This window comes from Pinus tabuliformis, chromosome 2_1, assembly GCF_031772625.1.
Source record: "Pinus tabuliformis cultivar Carrire ecotype Pingquan chromosome 2_1, CPIR1, whole genome shotgun sequence".
Lineage (NCBI taxonomy): Eukaryota > Viridiplantae > Streptophyta > Pinopsida > Pinales > Pinaceae > Pinus > Pinus tabuliformis.
In genome coordinates, this window is record NC_142299.1 from 660,568,514 (window position 1) to 660,587,134 (window position 18,621).

Consider the following 18,621-nt stretch of genomic DNA (forward strand, 5'->3'; position numbering starts at 1 on the left):
GGGGAAATAAATTTCAGATAGTGATCGCCATTCTATTATCTGGAATCAGTTAAAAATACACCACAAATGAAGCAAACACACAGCAATTAACACACTATGAGACAAAATAGTTTACCCTGGAAACTCAGTCTTCATTCAATGGGAAAACCAGAATTCAATGGTTGCTCAGTCTTCATTTCAGCCATTTTTTTATTACAATGTTGTTCTTGCTCTTTTTGCTTCCTCTCTTGCCCAAAAGACCCCCAGAGAATGTAATTCTATGAGTAAATAGAGAGAGCTGAGGTGTTCGAAAGGCCAACAGGCTGACCTTTTGTTTTCCATTCCTCGACATATTCTCTCCTATATTTTTTTTCTTTTTCTTTAAGTCTCATTTTTTTCTTTTGACTTACTCATTTTTTTACATCTGCATTGATTTTCATAGTTTTATAAACTTCATAAACTTGCTGAAATAATCTGAGTATTGAGTCTTACAACCATTCTTGTTTTAGATCCATTTCGCATCACACCTCCCCATTGAGAGTCTTTTTAGTCTCCAAACACTCCTAGGAAACCAATTGGATCAATGTGCCTTCAGTTTGCTTCTCTACAACATGGTTGACTCTGGCTCCTGGCTCTGGCTATTGACTTTGGTCCTGGCTATAGCTCTAGCTTTAGTAACTTGACCCTATTAAAAATGCCTTCCATTAGCTACATACAATTCCAGATGCACAGCAACAGCATAAGAAACTAGTTTTTCATGGCTAGCTTACTGTGTTCTTTTAGATGTATATGAGAGTGGATTTCTGCCATTCTACACTCTTAGTTCTCTGATTAATTAAGATACTTCTAACGAAATCCAATCTTCTCCTGCCAAAAAGAATTATTCGCAGAATACCCACCTTCTAAAAAGTCAAAAAATGGCAACTCCACATTCAATATAGTCTCCTCCATTATACATGGATGTCTTTACTTCAAACTCCTTTTCTTATACAATACAAAAGGGATCTAAGTACCAGTTATTTATAAAGCAACTAAAAACGACAGACTTGTATTGTTTATGATTCTCTTTAACCGCCATTTGATAGATAGAATTTATGGACACAGTAAGGAATATTAAATTCAAAAACTTGCTCCATTTGCTATCATAGAAGTACATACGAAATTTGAAATACATAGAGAGAGAGATATTTTAATTGTGAAAAGACATTAACCAATTTAACTACCCGTAAAGAAGCAAAAATAGCTTACAAAAAGCAAAGGGGACAATCCATAGCTTATTGTAACAGTATTTCATTAATCTTAAGAAATTTTCTGATATTCAGCAGCGAAGCCACGAAATGGCTGATCCACATTGTTCAGATTTTATTCAAATCATTTCTATTACAAAGATGGTTTAACACCATGGTAAAAGCACACATTATTTTGAACCCTTGCACACATTTCACCTAGCTCTTCCTGCTTGTGAATAATTTTTACAACCCTCTTAAGCTAAGAAATTTCATTCCAGCAGTAAACAGACAGGCGGATTCAATTCCATTGAACTTTGGTCGTAGAATAATATGGGGTGTAGAATTCCATTCTACCTAACCCATGTTAAAGTACAGATAATAGAAACAAAATAGAGATCCAAAGACATTTTTACATTAAATCTTCAAATCATTCATTGATTTCCAGCTATTGGACCTCCCAGTCCTCTCTTATCATCCCATCCCCTGACCCATGGCTGTCCAGGTGCAGCCCTTGTCTCAGGAGAAGCATAAGCATTCAGTTTTTTCAAAACTTTTTCATGCAAAGCAGAGAATACCTGACCAATAATGCTGCAATTAATAATGTTTTAACAAAATAATGTGTGTGAGCCATAAAGTCTCCTAAACATGATGGTAAATCCCATTTCTAACAAAATGCGTACCGGATTTTTAATCACAGCCTCAGGTGCAGGTTCCTGAGCAGTAAGCCACTTCCACAAGTCTGGATTTTCCTGCAGGTAGATAAGAAAGTAGACATCGTTAAAGAGATGCAAATCCTCCTTAGAAAACCAGAACAATTTGGTTCTCTATTATGTTGTATTTCATAAAGCAGCAAATTGGTTGTGATATACGATACATCCTGCAACGCACCATACACAATCGTCTCAATATAATCAAAATAATATCACTATTATACTATAAAACTTTAATTATACCTTGAATAGGCAATACGGGATACGTAACACACAATAGGATTCTAGAGAGAAATTAGAAGAGGTTGTAATAGTTTTTCACTAAGAAGGAAACAAAAACACTGTTTTCATATTTTCTATTTAACAAGTGAGAACAGCAGTGCAAGCAGTACATATTCAGATCTTACATGGTTAAAACTTGAAAGTAAGGCCAAAGTTTTTATGAAGGTTACTGCTGAAACTAAAAACTCGATGTTGCATGCATCAACCTTATCTTTTATATGGTTTGTATTGTCCATAGATGGAATGGATTATTAGTAACACAAGGTGTTGTCCATTTCATCCATAAGCATATCAGTAAGTTAACCTAACTAGGTCTAAGTTAAGGTTAGCATTCTTGACCAAGTCAGTATTAGGGTTGTAATATCAATCATACCCTTGAAATTCTAAGCACATGTCAATATTCTGAGAGAAAAATTGCTCCCATTCAAAATTTGTTTGAATTAATCTTATCTTTCACAGATGGTGGAAATTACTGTGTAAAACTGGCCTTTTGGATGGGAAAAATCCCGAGGTACACTAACTTATAAAAACAAGAAAATTACAATCACTAACCTAATGAATGTTAAGAAATAGCTAGGGAAGGAACCTCTACACATGTTTGTCAGGCCAGGGTAACTCCACATTGAACGAGAGAAAACACTGATTGATTTTATTCATTAGCTAACACATTATTTATACATATACAAAACGGATCAGTTCATCTTCTAGATGACTGTCCAGCTTCACCTCATCCGTTTCGGATTAGGTGTCAACATTCCCCCCCTTAATCTGAAGGGATGTTGGTGAGTCCAAGCATCATTCTGAATCTTTCAAGCTTTTCTCTTCCAAGCGCTTTGGTGAAGATGTCTGCAATTTGCTCGTTTGTGGAACAATGACGGAGATGGATTGTTTTGGCCTCAACATGATGTCGGATCAGATGATATTTAGTATTGATGTGCTTAGTACGATCATGGAACTTTGGGTTCTTGGCCAACTTTATTGCAGATGTGTTATCAATCATGAGTGGAGTTGATTGTATTTGTTTTCCCTGCAAATCTTCAAGAATTTTCCTGAGCCACACAATTTCTTTCGTTGCTTCAGCTGCTGCCACATATTCTGCTTCTGTTGTGGAATCTGCTGGTACTGATTGTTTGCATGATCTCCAGGAGACAGCTCCTGATCCAAGACTCATAGCATATCCTGAAGTAGATACCCCAGTTTCTTTGTCTCCATCGAAGTCTGAATCAGAGTATCCAATCAAGTTGAAGTCGTCCACCTGTGTATACTTGATTCCAAGGTCTTGAGTTCCCTTCAAGTACCTTAGAACTCTTTTTGCAGCAGACCAATGTCCTTCACAAGGCTTTTGCATAAACCTTGAGAGGATTCCAACAGCAAATGAAATGTCTGGTCTGGTAGTAGTGAGGTAGATGAGACTTCCTACAAGCTGTCTATACTTTGTTGCATCCTCAAATTCTTTTCCTTCAATAGATGTGAGCTTCAAGTTTTGTTCCATTGGAGTAGAAAGGGGATTGCACTCTGTCATGCCAAATCTGTTTAACAAATCTCCAATGTATTTCTTTTGAGAAAGAAATATGGACTTTGGATGTTGGGTTACTTCAATGCCAAGATAGTAATGAACATAGCCCAAATCAGTCATTTCAAAAAAATTTCCTAATTCTTTCTTTATGGATGCAATATAACTTTCATTGTTCCCTGTCATTAAAAGATCATCTACATATACCACAAGATATACAACTGTTTTGCCAACTTTCTTAACAAATAAAGTTGCATCATCAAGATCAAAATGTTTGAAGTTGAGTTTCAGAAGATGCTCAGTTAGTTTTTCATACCAGGCTCGTGGTGCTTGTTTGAGGCCATACAAGGACTTCACAAGTTTGCATACTTTGTGTTCATGTCCTTTCACAGCAAATCCTTCAGGCTGGGACATAAAAACATTCTCTTTTAGATCTCCATTCAAGAATGCAGTTTTTACATCCATTTGATGGACTTTCCAACCGTTCTGAGCAGCTAGTGCAAAGAGTGTCCGGATGGTGGCCCATTTTGCTGTGGGAGCAAAAGTTTCCTCATAATCGACCCCTTCCTTTTGTGCAAAACCTTTTGCCACAAGCCTAGCTTTGTGCTTGTCAAGTGAGCCATCAGCTTTGTACTTGTTCTTGTAGACCCACTTGCAGCCAATTGGTTTGGTTCCAAATGGAGGATCAACCAGCTTCCAAGTGCCATTCTTTATGAGGGCATCATACTCCTTCTGCATCGCTTCTTTCCATTCATCATGAGAAGCAGCTTCTTTGAAGGAAGTTGGTTCAAAATCTGTAGACAAGTTCAATTCACAATCATAAGTAACATCCATATCAACAGGTGAATTAGAGTTATCTACATCACCTCCATCTTGTCGGTTTGAATTTCTGGTTCCTGTTTTTCCAATTTCATCAGGATGAACACTTTCAAGTGTCTTTGTCAGCCACTTTGGGGGACCTTTCTGAGATGGTCCAGGCTGTTCTGTTGATTGAGTTGGGTCTGAATCAAGATTGAGTCTCCCAATTCTATCAATTACATCACTTAAAGCATCATCCGTTGTTGGAGTGTTATGCAGGGGAGATTGTTCTTCAGAAGAAGATTCCACATGTTGATCTAGTATAGGAATCCCCCCTTCAAGATGTGGAATCTGATTATCAAACTCTTGAAATGATTTCGGTTTTGTGAATCTATCCAAGCGATCAAGTTGCCGCTCAACAACACTGTCAGATTTGGACGATTCAAGAAAAATGACATCTCTAGATAAGACAAACTTTTTATTTACTTCATCATAAAGGCGGTATGCTTTAGATGTGTTTGAATACCCCAGGAAGATACACTTACGACTTCTAGCACCAAGTTTGTTTCTATGTACCTTTGGTATTAAAGCATAACAGGTGGAACCAAATATCCTGAGATGTTTTACCAAAGGAACATGTCCATACCACAATTCATAAGGAGTCTTGTTTCTTATAGCACTAGATGGACATCTATTCTTTATATATGCAGCACATAGAACAGCATCAGCCCAAAACATTGTCTTTACATTTTTGAAGAAAAGCATGGATCGTACCATATTCAAAATTGTTCTGTTCATTCTTTCAGCTACACCATTCTGTTGAGGATTATAAGGCACAGTTGTTTGATGTTTAATCCCATGTTGGCGAAGATAGTGTTCAAATTCATTTGATGTATATTCTTTTCCATTATCAGTGCGAATAGACCCAATATGAGATTGTGCATCATTTTCAATCCACTTATGAAAATTCTTGAATGTTTGAAAAGCATCAGATTTGTTCTTCAATAAATAAACCCAACACATTCTGGTGTAATCATCAATAAATGTCATGATATACTTATTTCCATTTGCAGAAGGAACAGGCATTGGACCACATAAATCTGAATGAATAAGTTCAAGCTTCCTATGTGCTCTTGAATGTGAATCATGAAAAGACTGTTTGCTATGCTTTCCTAGAATGCAAGCATCACATTGTTTATGTTTTCTAGGAATTGTAGGCAAACCAGCAACACCATTTTTCTTCAACAAGCGGAGACTATCATAGTTCAAATGTCCAAATCTAGCATGCCATAATAAACTTGATGGAAGTGTACTTTCATCATGATGAGAAACATATGAAAAATGTTGTGCATGAGCAGAGGTTCCTTGCAGTTTAAGAAGTCTTTCTTCTTCTATACCTCTCATGACAAGTGAATGGTCAGATGCCTTTCTTACCTCAAGCTTTCCATCAAACATATGAATGGAGTGACCTTGCTGGCGGATGTGGACCAGGGACAGCAAGTTTCTCTTGAGCTGTGGGAGATATAGAACATGATCCAGAAGAAAGTCTGGAAGACCAGGCAGTTTAAGCCTGACTGTGCCAAGCCCTGATGGCTTGATTTTTGACTGATCTGCAAAGTATACTGCTCCATCAACATTATCAGTGAAATCTTCAAAAAAATCTTTCCTATGAGTCATATGACAGGTTGCTCCTGAATCAAGCAACCAGTCATTTTTCGAAGAAGCAAGTGAAGCATTAAACAAATCTTCATTTACTCCAATGTTACATTGTGCCTCAATATAGTGAGCAGATTCAGGTGCTTTACCTTTGTCTGTGTCATCAGTTTTACCTTTCTGCTGATTTCTTCTCTGCTCAACCTTGTCCCATGGTAGCTTGCATGTAGAAGCATCATGTGATCCATTTCGTTTGCAGCGAATGCAATGCAGATCTGCCTTTTCTACTTGAGGATGTCTGCCCCCCCTGCCTCTGAAGTATCTTCCTCTTCCTCTTCGTCCACCTCTTCCTCTTGTAGAATCTTGAGCAGGATGCTTTTCTTTATGAGCAAGGCAAATAGTCTCTTCAGAAGATTCAGGGACTGTTTTCTTTCCAAAGGCTTTCTCTCTTTCAGCAAACTTTTTCACAAGAGTGTCAAAGGTTATATCTTTAAGATTTCCATTTGCTTGTAAAGACTCAAGATAGTTAGAGTAGGTAGGATAGAGTGCTTTGAGAAAGGCAATAAGAGAGATATCCAGCTCAACCTTAGTGGATTTAATATCATGCACTATAGATTTTATTTCAGATGCAAGAGTAAGAGGATCATTATTTTTCAGTTCAAGAGTGAAGAGTTTAATCATGAGTTGAACAACTTCAAGTGCAGAATGTGTATCATAGAGTTCTTTCAGCTTTTGTAAAGCTTCAAAGGCAGTGGAATAGGATGAAATATGACGACTTACTTCCTCACTTACGGATGTTGCGATCAATGCAAAGGCTTTGCTGTTCTTGTTTTCCCAAATGGCGAGTTCTTTGTCTGATGTGGGCTGCACAGGGTCTCTGTCTTCTTCTCCGACACACACACCTTTCCACAGCTCATTGTAGATGAGGGTGTGTTTTACCATCCGAGACCATTCAGAATAGTTCTCCTTGCCAGTGAGAACTATTCCGACCATTGAAATGATTGAATGCATTCTGTAAAAATATCTCTGCTAAAAAAAACTTCTGTTGATAAAAGACTTCTGCTGGAGAAAAAAAATTCTTATGCCACAGCAAGACTTCTGCTGAAAAAAAAATCTTATGTCATAGCCTTATGCATTCTGTAAAAAAAAATATATCTCTGCCAAAAACACTTCTGTTGAGAGAGAAAAAAAAATCCTTATATGATAGCCTTATGCATTTTATTTTTCTTCTAACATTCCATAGCATATATATATATCACTGCTCACATATATATCACAACGAGGGCGCTCACTGCTTACATATATCACTGTTCAACAAAAAAAGGGCGCTCATATATATATGACTGCTTACATATATCACATGAAAACGCTGTCACCATACCAAGAGTCTTCAATAAAAACGGCAGTCACCATTACACAAGCTCGGCACTAGACTTCACAGTGTTTCTCCTTCACATAGATCAACTCACACAGCTTTATCAATGGACAATGTTTCATCCACAAAACTCAAAAATAAATCACCTCACATGCACAGCAGCTCGCACACACTCATGCAGCTCACACGCACGACATCAAGTCCCACACACCATCACTTCTTTCACCAAATCTATGATACCATAACAGAGAACATGTATCGGGAGCCCATTGCTCTCATACAGACTTGAATTCATCACTCGAAAATGATTACATTATATGGGAAAAAGCACTAGGCCATGGGATCAAATGCCGAGAGTCTTCAATAAGAAATGCAGTCAACGATTAAAATACATCAACGCAGTCTTCTTGCATCAATACGCAGTCAACCATTAAAAACGCAGTCTTTCATTAGAAACGCAGTCACCATTAACACACCATTAACGCAGTCATGAAGGCACCATTAACAGCGCAGTCTTTCATTAGAATAAGGATGCACGCAGCCAGCATTAAAAAAAACGCAGTCTTCATAAGAACTCAGCCACCATTACAAGGAACACAGTCGCATTTTTTTTTTTCTATACAAACGCAGTCTTTATTAAAATACAGTCATGGTTATGACAGCCTCAATACAACAACTCAGTCATAGGAAAAACGCAGTCACCATCAGTTTTGTTTGAATGGAATGAGATAGGTTTTTACCAACAGCAGAAAACGCATCAACGCATAGTTCCACGGACAGAGGGCGCAGTCTCCATGTCAGGACAGAGGGCGCAGTCCTCAGCAGTGTCAGGAATCCTTCAGGATGATGCAGCACTCAGCAGGAGTTACACTATTTTGGGACCTGTGCTCTGATACCATGTCAGGCCAGGGTAACTCCACATTGAACGAGAGAAAACACTGATTGATTTTATTCATTAGCTAACACATTATTTATACATATACAAAACGGATCAGTTCATCTTATAGATGACTGTCCAGCTTCACCTCATCCGTTTCGGATTAGGTGTCAACAATGTTCAATGTATCCGTGTGAAAAGTGTTGAATTTTGTAGCTGTGGTCGGTCTTCATAATTATTATTTTATCCCTTGAACTATATAATGAAAATGTAAGACAGGTTCTCCATGTTGTTTTATTGTTAGCCCTCAAAATAATTAATGTGAGACATGTTTTTCATGTTGGCTTCAAAAGAGAAATTTTGAATTTTGAAATTTAAGTTATTTTCCTCCAAAACTTAAAGTCGGCCCTCCAAGAAGTCAGGTCGGCCTACCCCTTCAGTCACACCCATTCGGCCTCCTAGACAAGTATAAATAGAGGCTTCGACCTCCTCCAAAATGCAATTCGATGATCATCTGCACAAGGGCAATTCAGACCATCTGAACAAAGAAGAAAGGTTGAATCTGAGCAAAAGGAGAAGGACGAATCTGTAATATCCCAAATGGGATATTTGACTAATTTTGCAGAAATTTAACCCAACCAGAATTTCTCCATAAAATTATCATTCACTTAACAGAAGATTGCCATGTAAAATATAACTAATAGAATGCATGCAATTCAATAATACAATGATCAAAAATAATCTCCGCTTTTATTAAATAGAAAACTGGGGTTTACATGCTGATACAACAAAATAGCTGAGATGGAAAACAGACCTTAAGAATCTGTCCAATGTTGTGTTGGCCCTCCAAAACTGAACTGAAATGTCACTGCTAAGCTCTCCTGTGAATTCTAGATGAATTCACCAAGGGGAGATGGGTAGTTGCTCAATCTCACTGAATCACCCGAGGATTTCTGTAATGGGGCTACCAATGGAGTAGAGAATTGGGTTCTCAATCCTCTCATACAAGAAGAAATATCAAATCCAAGATGTCTCCTAATGGCCTCCTCCTCTTCTTTTTATAAATCTGATGGACCTCTCTAGAACCTCCTATTTTATTATTATTTTAATCATGGAGCACTTTTCCCTCTCTTTAATTCAATTAAAATATTCTTTTTAATGTGGGAAAAGGATAAATTGGCCACCATGCCTCCTCAAGTCACTGAAAATCAATTCTAACCATCCCATCCTATAGATCTTCTCGTTCCGGTTCCAACGAGCTATTACACTAAGGTGTTCCGTCACGTATTCCTCTCAGAACGCCACCTTAAGCGTAATTAATTGAGTTAGGCCCAAAAAATAACCCTATTTTTCGACAATTGTTGGAATGCAACGGAACGAAAGGCAAGTTGTGCAGATGATGGAACACGCCAAGTGAATGACATCGGATCCCATAGAAACTCCTCAAAGCCCCATGAAACATCACCCAAAACCCTTGGGCTCGCTGATGACGTAAACCTGCACCTATGACATGTCTGCCTCCAACCCTGAAAGTCCATCCTAACCATGCCATAAGGAATACCAGAAAAAGGAACATCACAAATCCTCCCGCCCCAAGATTGCTTGCCCTCAAGCAATCCAAACTTGTGGACCAGTCTGGTGGCCCAATGTAACTGAGACCCAATGCCCGGATCCCATACAAACCATTGGGTGATGGTATGCCTTTGTGTCAACCCACCATGAATGGACCCCTCAATGCCTGGATCCCAGACCAATCTCTGACTGAACCTGTCATCAACCAATCCTCCTGGATCCCAATGCCACCAAGAACAAGTATCAATGCTCCATGGCTCCTGCTGTGCTATAACTCCAACCATGAGTGTTGCTCCATCCACTGCATACCAACTCATCACCTCTCTCCAATCCAACCCTTGGCATAAACCAAGGTCAATCTCACCATGTTGATGTTGTGCTAAAATACTGATGAGTGGCCAGCCTTTATCTTGTTGCCAACTGGAGCATGTAATATCCCTCACATCTAAGGGCTCCTGCAGTACAATGCTCCTGACTAAAAATGATACTCCATCAATAGGGTACCAACTCATGATCTCTCACCAATCCATCCTGTGGGAGGGATCAGATGCATAGGCACATGTATCTGGGATGAGTCTCCTATGTTGCACAGTGCCCAACTCACGCAACTCTGTCTATTCAATCAACAATATCCATTGAGAAAACCCTACCTCTCTCACTGTAATGGGTATAAGAGGCCAAACTATGCTACATGCCCTGTATATGTACTCCTAGAGAGGGTTATTGCCTGGAAATATTGTAGCTTTGCTAGCTGCCACTGCATCTACCTGCACCTTATCAATGGGTAGACCCAAAGATGGATGCACCACTATCTCCAAAAGAGCCTCCCTCATCTGAACGAAAACTCCATGCTCCACCGGTCCACTCATCACTTGCAAAATTGTCCTGTCAAGTCCCAATGCCTCCTGATGACCAATATCTGCAAATACTACCTCCCTGGTGGTTGCCTGCACATTTGCGTGCTCCCCATCAATGGTTGGCCCCAAGGGTGTCTGCTCATCCTCCCTTAGCAGCTCAACATGAGCCACTAGCTAACCCTCCAAAAATGGCCCATCCCGCACATTGTGTGTATCATCTGACTCATGCTCCTCTATGTGCTCTCAATGCTGAAACATCAATCGCTCATCTTCTCCTTGATCTCCTTCCCTCATGGGAACAATCGGTTGCTCATCATACTCCTCTACCACACATGGATGCATATCTGGGCTACTGTCATCAACTCCACATGATTGCTCATGCTCCTCAGAGGCATCCCCATAAGAACCCATGGACTCAACTAAAAAGGAAGAATCCTCAACCGGAAAGTCAGAAGGAACCTCCTCCTAATCTACCTCTGCCATCTCCTCCGTGTCAATCTTGCATGAGTGGTCAAGTCCCCAAGGTTCCTTGCAGGTGAAGCAAAGACCCTTCCTCCTTAACTCATTCTTGCTACATGGTCCACCAATCCTGAGCAGCTCCTCCCTAGTCAACTGTCTTCGAAACAGTTTAATATTCTGCTCAACCAACCTTTCGGCTAGCTCATAAGCAGTGGGCAAGACCACCTGTTCCTTTCTCCAAATGGCCAACAACTTAGACTGTAACTTCTTGCAGATGGCATCACAGTCTCCCATAATTGAAGACAAGATGGACTGCATGTGTGCTTTGACTATGTCTGGATGATTGTCCCTTAATGTTGAAAAAGTATTGGAACATTTGAAAAATCAAGTCATCACACTCTAGATCAAACATGATGTCATAGGTTCGGAGTTTGGCCATATCTTCCAAAACCCGGAGCTTTTTCCCAAAGGTAAGACCCACAGTGTTATCCAAGTCCTGAAAGGTCTCTACTATCAATCTGAAAACTCTCCTCATAACATCATTGTTGTAAGGAGGTATAGGTGTGGTCAACCTCATAATGTTACTAAGACAAGATGCAATTGGAAGTCTGACCCCTTCACAAAGTTCCTCCAAGAACTTCTGTTGGATGAGAGCAATCATAACTGGTTTTAGAGCACAAATTAGTTTCTTTCCTTCTAATTGGTTCACTTCGGAAAGGAGTGCATCCAGTTCATCTAGTTTGCAAAGGACTTTCCATGTGACCCTCATGTGTTTTAAATCTGTTCCGAGTGTAAGGATTTTGCATCCAATCTCCAGCGCTTTTTGTAGATCCTCTGGTTGTTCTTTTTGAAGAATGGCATAGACGCCTCTTGATAAAGGTTTGTTTTCTTTCTTGGGTTTTCGGTCCAATGACGCAAGGTGGTTCAAGGAACTAATTTTTGTGTTTTTCAATGTTCTCAATTCATTCATGAATGTTGTGAGCCTCTCCATGGTTTAGTTTAATGATGACAAGAACCTTTGTGATAATGAAGACATTGTTTTCTATGTTTGTTGTATTTCTCAGTGAAGTGTTTTAGCAAACAGTTTCATGACAAACTGTTGCAGGTATATACTGGATAGTTTTATTTTTTCACACAATAGGTCTCAATAGATTAATGTCTCCAAATGTGATTCACAACCTCATACAAATTGAGCATAAAATGCACCTCTTCTATGCAACATCAATTCACAATTATGGAGCATAGATTTCTTTTACATTTAGCACATTACGAATAGAAATAGCAGCGATAAACTCATAAATAAATACACTGTAACCTGGAATGGGAGAGCGAGCTGGTTAGTCCACTATGCACGCTCAGACTTCAAAGTTTGGCAGTATTAAGGCTCCAACATATACATATTTGCTTCAACAGTCGTTTCAGGGGTTCTATGCTCCATGCAACTCAAAAATTAATGCCTCAGAGACTAATATTCTAAGTTGCACAAAACGGGGAAACGGGTACGAGTTTCCGAAACGGGAAGCGATACGAAACGCGACCTCCCCAAATTTTGGAAATGGGGAAACGCAAATATATATATATATATATATATATATATTGAAAATATTTAAATATATATATATATATATGTGCAATCATAAAGCATAAATGATACATTATAATTTATTACACTTAAACATTAAGATTTAATTTACATCACATTTACTCATGAATGATCACATAATGAAAATAAAAATATCGAAATATCCAAAAGCAACCTTTATTATATATCCAAATCTCAAAATCAGCCTTTATTTATATTAATATATGAGGCTGCAAGTACAATAAAGACTATAAGGCTGCAAGAGAGAGATCCAAATCAGGATTTTCTGCATCCACATCCCATTCTTTAGAAGGACCACTATTGTATTGGGAGTCTCCTCCTACATAGTCGAACGACCTTAGTGCTCTTGATTAAATACACGTTTCATACCCTAGTACCCTACATTATCTTGATTATTGGGAATTTCCCCTGCATAGAGGGCTTGGTTCTCTTGATTAAATACAAGTTCCATACCCTAGTACATGATAAAATCCAATGGAAACATTGCCATCCCTCCAATCCTGAAATCCTGAAAAACAAATAAGTCTGCTGGATTTTGAGTGAGATCTAAAATTCTACTTTCTCCTTATGAAATCCAATGAGGGCGAAACCACTCTCAAACATCCTGAGTCATTTCATGGTAATGTTAAAAATTTAAGTAAAAGGATGAAAATGAAAAATAAAGGAGAATATCACTTTTACTTTAAGAATTTAACTATGTTGCATGAGTTTCTGGAACGTGGGAACGTTGGGAACTTGGGTACGGGTGTCGGGAACGGCTAGAGGTTTCCCCAAAATTTACAGGAAACGGCTAATCGGGAACGGTAATATTATATAATAAAAAAATTTAAAATATAAAAATATAAAATATATAATTATATAATAATCAAAATTAATATTAAATCAAAATATTCAAGTATTAAAATCAATTTAAATATATAATCTCTCTTATATATAAATATATTCTCTGGGTGTCTCTCTTCCCGAGTCTCTCCCTTTTATATATATAAAATATTAAAATGTCAAGTTCATTATTAGTTCTCTGAAACATGACCAGTGTTTGAAACAATCTGCCTTAAAAATACAAAGGAACAATTTTACCTATGTTTCTCTAGTTATTCTTATGAGAAAAAGTAAAGCGACTCTAATGGTTAAGCATTGATTGCCACATACAATATGCACACAATATTCTGCGATACATATACATAAACAAAAAAAAAATACTCATCAGCATGACACCCCAGATATCCCCCTTACATTGAGGTGTCACACGCTTCCTTAACCCATCAAGGGATTGCTCCAGTTTCTCAATTAAGGATATCGGTGTTAAGGATGTCTTTGGCCTCTCTCCCTGCGAAGGTTTCAAGAAAGCCTCATGTTTTGTGGGAAGTTCAACATATTTTTCTACATGCTCTGTATTCCCCAACCCCAGGGAACGCGGGAACTCCAAAAAAAACAGTCTTCAAAGCTCCCGGAACTTTCCCAAGCTCCCATTGCAGCTCCCACAGAAAAGGGAACGTTCCCATATAGTTCCAAAGCTTCCGGGAGCGCGGGAACCACTGGAACGAGTTTCCCACTTCTAGGGAGCGGTTCCCGTGTAACAGAGGAATTTAACATTACCATGAACTGCATATCCCTCAAACTTCCTGATGAACTGCATATCAACACTAGGGCAAAAATTCACTTTTATAACTTTAGACACACATCTAGAAGCAACAAAAAGTCACTAACATACCCTAAAAGTAAATTAAAAAAAAAAAAACACAAGTTAATGAGGAAACATGGGTCGTACGGCCCTGAAACGCGTTTCCGGCCGTACTGGCCACGTTTCCGTTTCGGGAAACGTGGCAATACGGCCGGAAACGCGTTTCACGGCCGTACCAAACGCGTTTCGTACCCATTTCCGTACGGAAACGGGCCTCTATACCACGTTTCCTGCAACATAGCTAATATCTCTAAGTTGGTGTCCACTGCTACAGTATTGAACTTTGGAAATGAAGGTGGCCTCTGATTTCTCTACTAACCTCTGAAGCTATATCGTAATGTACCCAACCAATTTGAAATTCAAAGACGGGACTTGAATTTACTGATCTTGGAGCTGCTTCAGGCACAATGGGTATGGTTCTGGATAAAACCTTAGATCTGGAACATAATAACCAACGACTCCTTTTATCTGTGATGGTCACCAACAAGCACATATTGCTCGGCCCTCTTCGTAAATTAATGTTGTAAACTTCAATTAATTTGATTTTCTAAATTGATGAGAAACAATGGTGCAGCCCAATGAGATATTTAATCTGGAACAAAATTATTAGTCCCAGCTATTTGATTCTCCTGTATGATGTAATATTTTAGACTTTGGGGTTCACTACTGATATATACCTCATTTGACACTTCTCATCCTGCTTCAGGAATAGACTCTATGGCCCAAGATTGGAGTCCTTTGATCTGTTTGACTGAATGATGCTCAGGAATGGATCAGTTAATTGATACGCCCAGCGATGATATTGGTTTCAGACTGCCAAATATGCCCAGAATTCCCAGATGGATTTGATCAGCTCACTCAGGATCGATCTGGTAATTAACATGCTTAGATAGAACACCAAATTTTTGTGTCCGGTAACAGAGAACCACGCCCAGGTATGAGGTGCGATTGTCTGCCACCTGAAGATTCCCAGAATAACTGGAGAATATTTTCAAATTGACTCACAATTCAACCTGAGGTTCTTTGGAAAGAATATGTCTCTTCTTGAGCTTCAGAATTATACTCGGCCTTCAAGCACTAGAATCGGCCTCCAGAGAATATGGTGCTCGATTTTTTATTTTTAAATAGTCTCAGCTCAAAAGAAACCGCCCACGGCTTGTAGGAAATGCATATCTGAATTTTGGGTCAAATAAATTTGCCCATAGCCCGATCTTCACAGGATGCTCTCAGGTTTGAATGATGCCCTCAGTCAGTTAAGGAAAACAGACTCGCCTTGGAATCCAATAATTCAGCTCCTAAAATTAAAGCGGCGACCTAGCTGAATAACTCAACGGCTTAATAATTGGCTCCTTCCAGAATATATCACTCGGCCCTGGGAAATAATTTTTTGCACGTATGCTTTTTACCCAAATCAATAATTCAAACAAATAACATTGCGCTCTGGTAAAATTTGCCACAGCCCACAATAATTTGCCCACGTTAATTTAATTTGGCCATTTAGAATAGTTCCACAGCCCCACTAGACATATGCTCATGGCCTTTCAAAATCGACCTTTTTAAACAAAATAATTCGGCCAAACATTACCTTGGCCAAGTATTAAATATTTGGCCCTTTTTTTAATAAAAATGCAGTTTTGGCCCTCCCTTTTTTTTCTTTGAAATAATTGGCCAAAATATCATTTGCCCTCTTTAACAAAGGATATTTCTTCTACAAAATGGTTGGCACAATGGCCTTTCTCCCAATGTTGTGAAAATCACGATCGGGATTAAATCGGCGCGGGGAACAAATCGGAAAAAAATCGTTTGGTACAAAAATATTCATTTTTTTTCAATTTTTTTAATATCTAAACCATCTACAACATAAAATAAATACATTGACACATAAATATGATAAAAAAAACTAATATATAAGATGTTTAATATCATTTCTAGCGCTAAAATCACACATAACATTGAATCATGTCCTGAATAGTAAGTCCTGACTCCTGAGTCCCAACTCAGCCTCAAAATATCAACAAAAAACATGATAATGTATCTCATCATGTCATAATGTCATATACAATAAAATGAAAGTCTAATCCTATTGATTTCCTCTGCCGCTCTTGCGAGAAAATGCCACAGCTTTCCCTTTCCCTCTAGATGTAGATGTTGGTCCCTGTGTTGGTGGAGATGGCAGTGGAGTCTAATGTGCTCTAGAAGCTGAAGAACTAGAAGTAGGAGCTATAGGAGGTAGACCACGTCCTCTACTGGTGGCAGGGGTAGCCCGGGCAGGTGGTGTCACCTGGAAACATTACAATCTCCCAATCCTAAAATCCTGAAAAACTAATAAGTCTGCTGGATTTTAAATGAAATCTAAAATTCTACTTTCTCCATATGAAATCCAATGAGGCTGGAACCACTCTCAAACATCCTGAGTCATTTCATGGTAATGTTAAAAATTAAGTAAAAGGATGAAAATGAAGATTAAGGAGAATGTCACTTTTACTTTAAGAATTTAACATTACCATGAATAGCATATCCATACTAGGGCCTAGACTTGATCATTAAGCTGCCCCACTCAAAAATTATTTGTTTCTTTCAAAAAAAATTGCATGCAAAAACCCAAAAAAACATTATAAAACTATGCTGTCGCGAACGATTTTTTAAGTTTTTATCGCGATTTTTTCGTTTTTATCGCGATTTTTTCATAAAATCGCGATTTTTTCAGTAAAAATCGGCAAAAAAAAATACCGGCGATTTTTTTGTATAAAAATCGCGATTTGATCGGCAGAAGGAAAAAATCGCAATTTTCACAACACTGCGTTCTCCTAAACCCTTCATTTTCCTGAAGTTGATTTGCAATTAACCTGCAAGCTAGCAAGATGCACAACTTTGATACCACTGTAATATCCCAAATGGGATATTTGACTAATTTTGCAGAAATTTAACCCAACCAAAATTTCTCCATAAAATTATCATTCACTTAACAGAAGATTGCCATGTAAAAAATAACTAATAGACTACATGCAATTCAATAATACAATGAGTAGAAATAATCTTAGCTTTTATTAAATAGAAAACTGGGGTTTACACGCTGATACAACAAAATAGCTGAGATGGAAAACTGGCCTCAAGAATCTGCTCCAATGTTGTGTTGGCCCTCCAAAACTGAACTAAAATGCCACTACTAAGCTCTCCTATGAATTTTGGATGAATTCACCAAGGGGAGATGGGTACTCGCCCAATCTCACTGAATCACCCAGCGTTTTTGTCCTAGAGCTATCAATGGAGTAGGGAACCAAGTTCTCAACCCTCTCATACAAGAAGAAATATCAAATCAAAGATGTCCCCTAATGGCCGCCTCCTCCTCCTCCTCTTTCTATAAATCTGATGGACCCCTCTAGAACCTCTTATTTTATTATTATTTTAATCATGGAGCATTTTTCCCTCTTTTTATTTCAATTAAAATATTCTTTTTACTGTGGGAAAAGGGTAAATTAGCCACCATGCCTCCTCAAGTCATTGAAAATCACTTCTAACCATCATATCTTGTAGACCTTCTCATTCTAGTTCCAACGAGCTATTACACTAAGGTGTTCCATCAAGTATTCCTCTCGGAACGCAACCTTAAGCGTAATTAATTGAGTTAGGCCCAATAATAACCCTATTTTTCGAAAATTGTCGGAATGAAACAGAACAAAAGGTAAGTTGCGCAGAGGATGGAACACGCCAAGCGAATGCCATCAAATCCCATAGAAACTCCTCAAAACCCCATGAAACATCTGGAAAAGCCCCTGGGCCCGCTGATGACATAAACTTGCCCCTGTGACCTGTCTACGTCCAACCCTGAAAGTCCATCATAACCATGCCATAAGGAATACCAGAAAAAGAAACATCACAGAATTTGAGTAAAGAGAAATGATGAATCTAAGGTAGATCAGTGGCAAAGATTTTGCGCTTATCTAAGCAACAGAACATAAATTCAGCCCTATCAGAGCAATCTAAGCCAAGTTAATTGGGCATCATTGTGACTTGATCTAAGGGTAGTTGG

At 38.5% G+C, this 18,621-nt stretch overlaps 1 protein-coding gene across 1 annotated transcript in view; it reads right to left on the reverse strand.

Annotated features, from left to right (window-relative positions):
- Nucleotides 1-1,253: 1,253 nt before the first annotated feature.
- LOC149202319 (succinate dehydrogenase assembly factor 2, mitochondrial-like) overlaps nucleotides 1,254-18,621 on the reverse strand; it is a 62,808-nt gene continuing 45,440 nt past the window's right edge. Inside the window, exons 4-5 of the mRNA XM_089403152.1 lie at nucleotides 1,889-1,957; nucleotides 1,254-1,783 (exon numbers count right to left, since the gene is read on the reverse strand). Coding sequence (XP_089259278.1) covers nucleotides 1,640-1,783; nucleotides 1,889-1,957 — 213 coding nt within the window. The 3' untranslated portion in view covers nucleotides 1,254-1,639. The remainder of the gene's footprint in view (nucleotides 1,784-1,888; nucleotides 1,958-18,621) is intronic.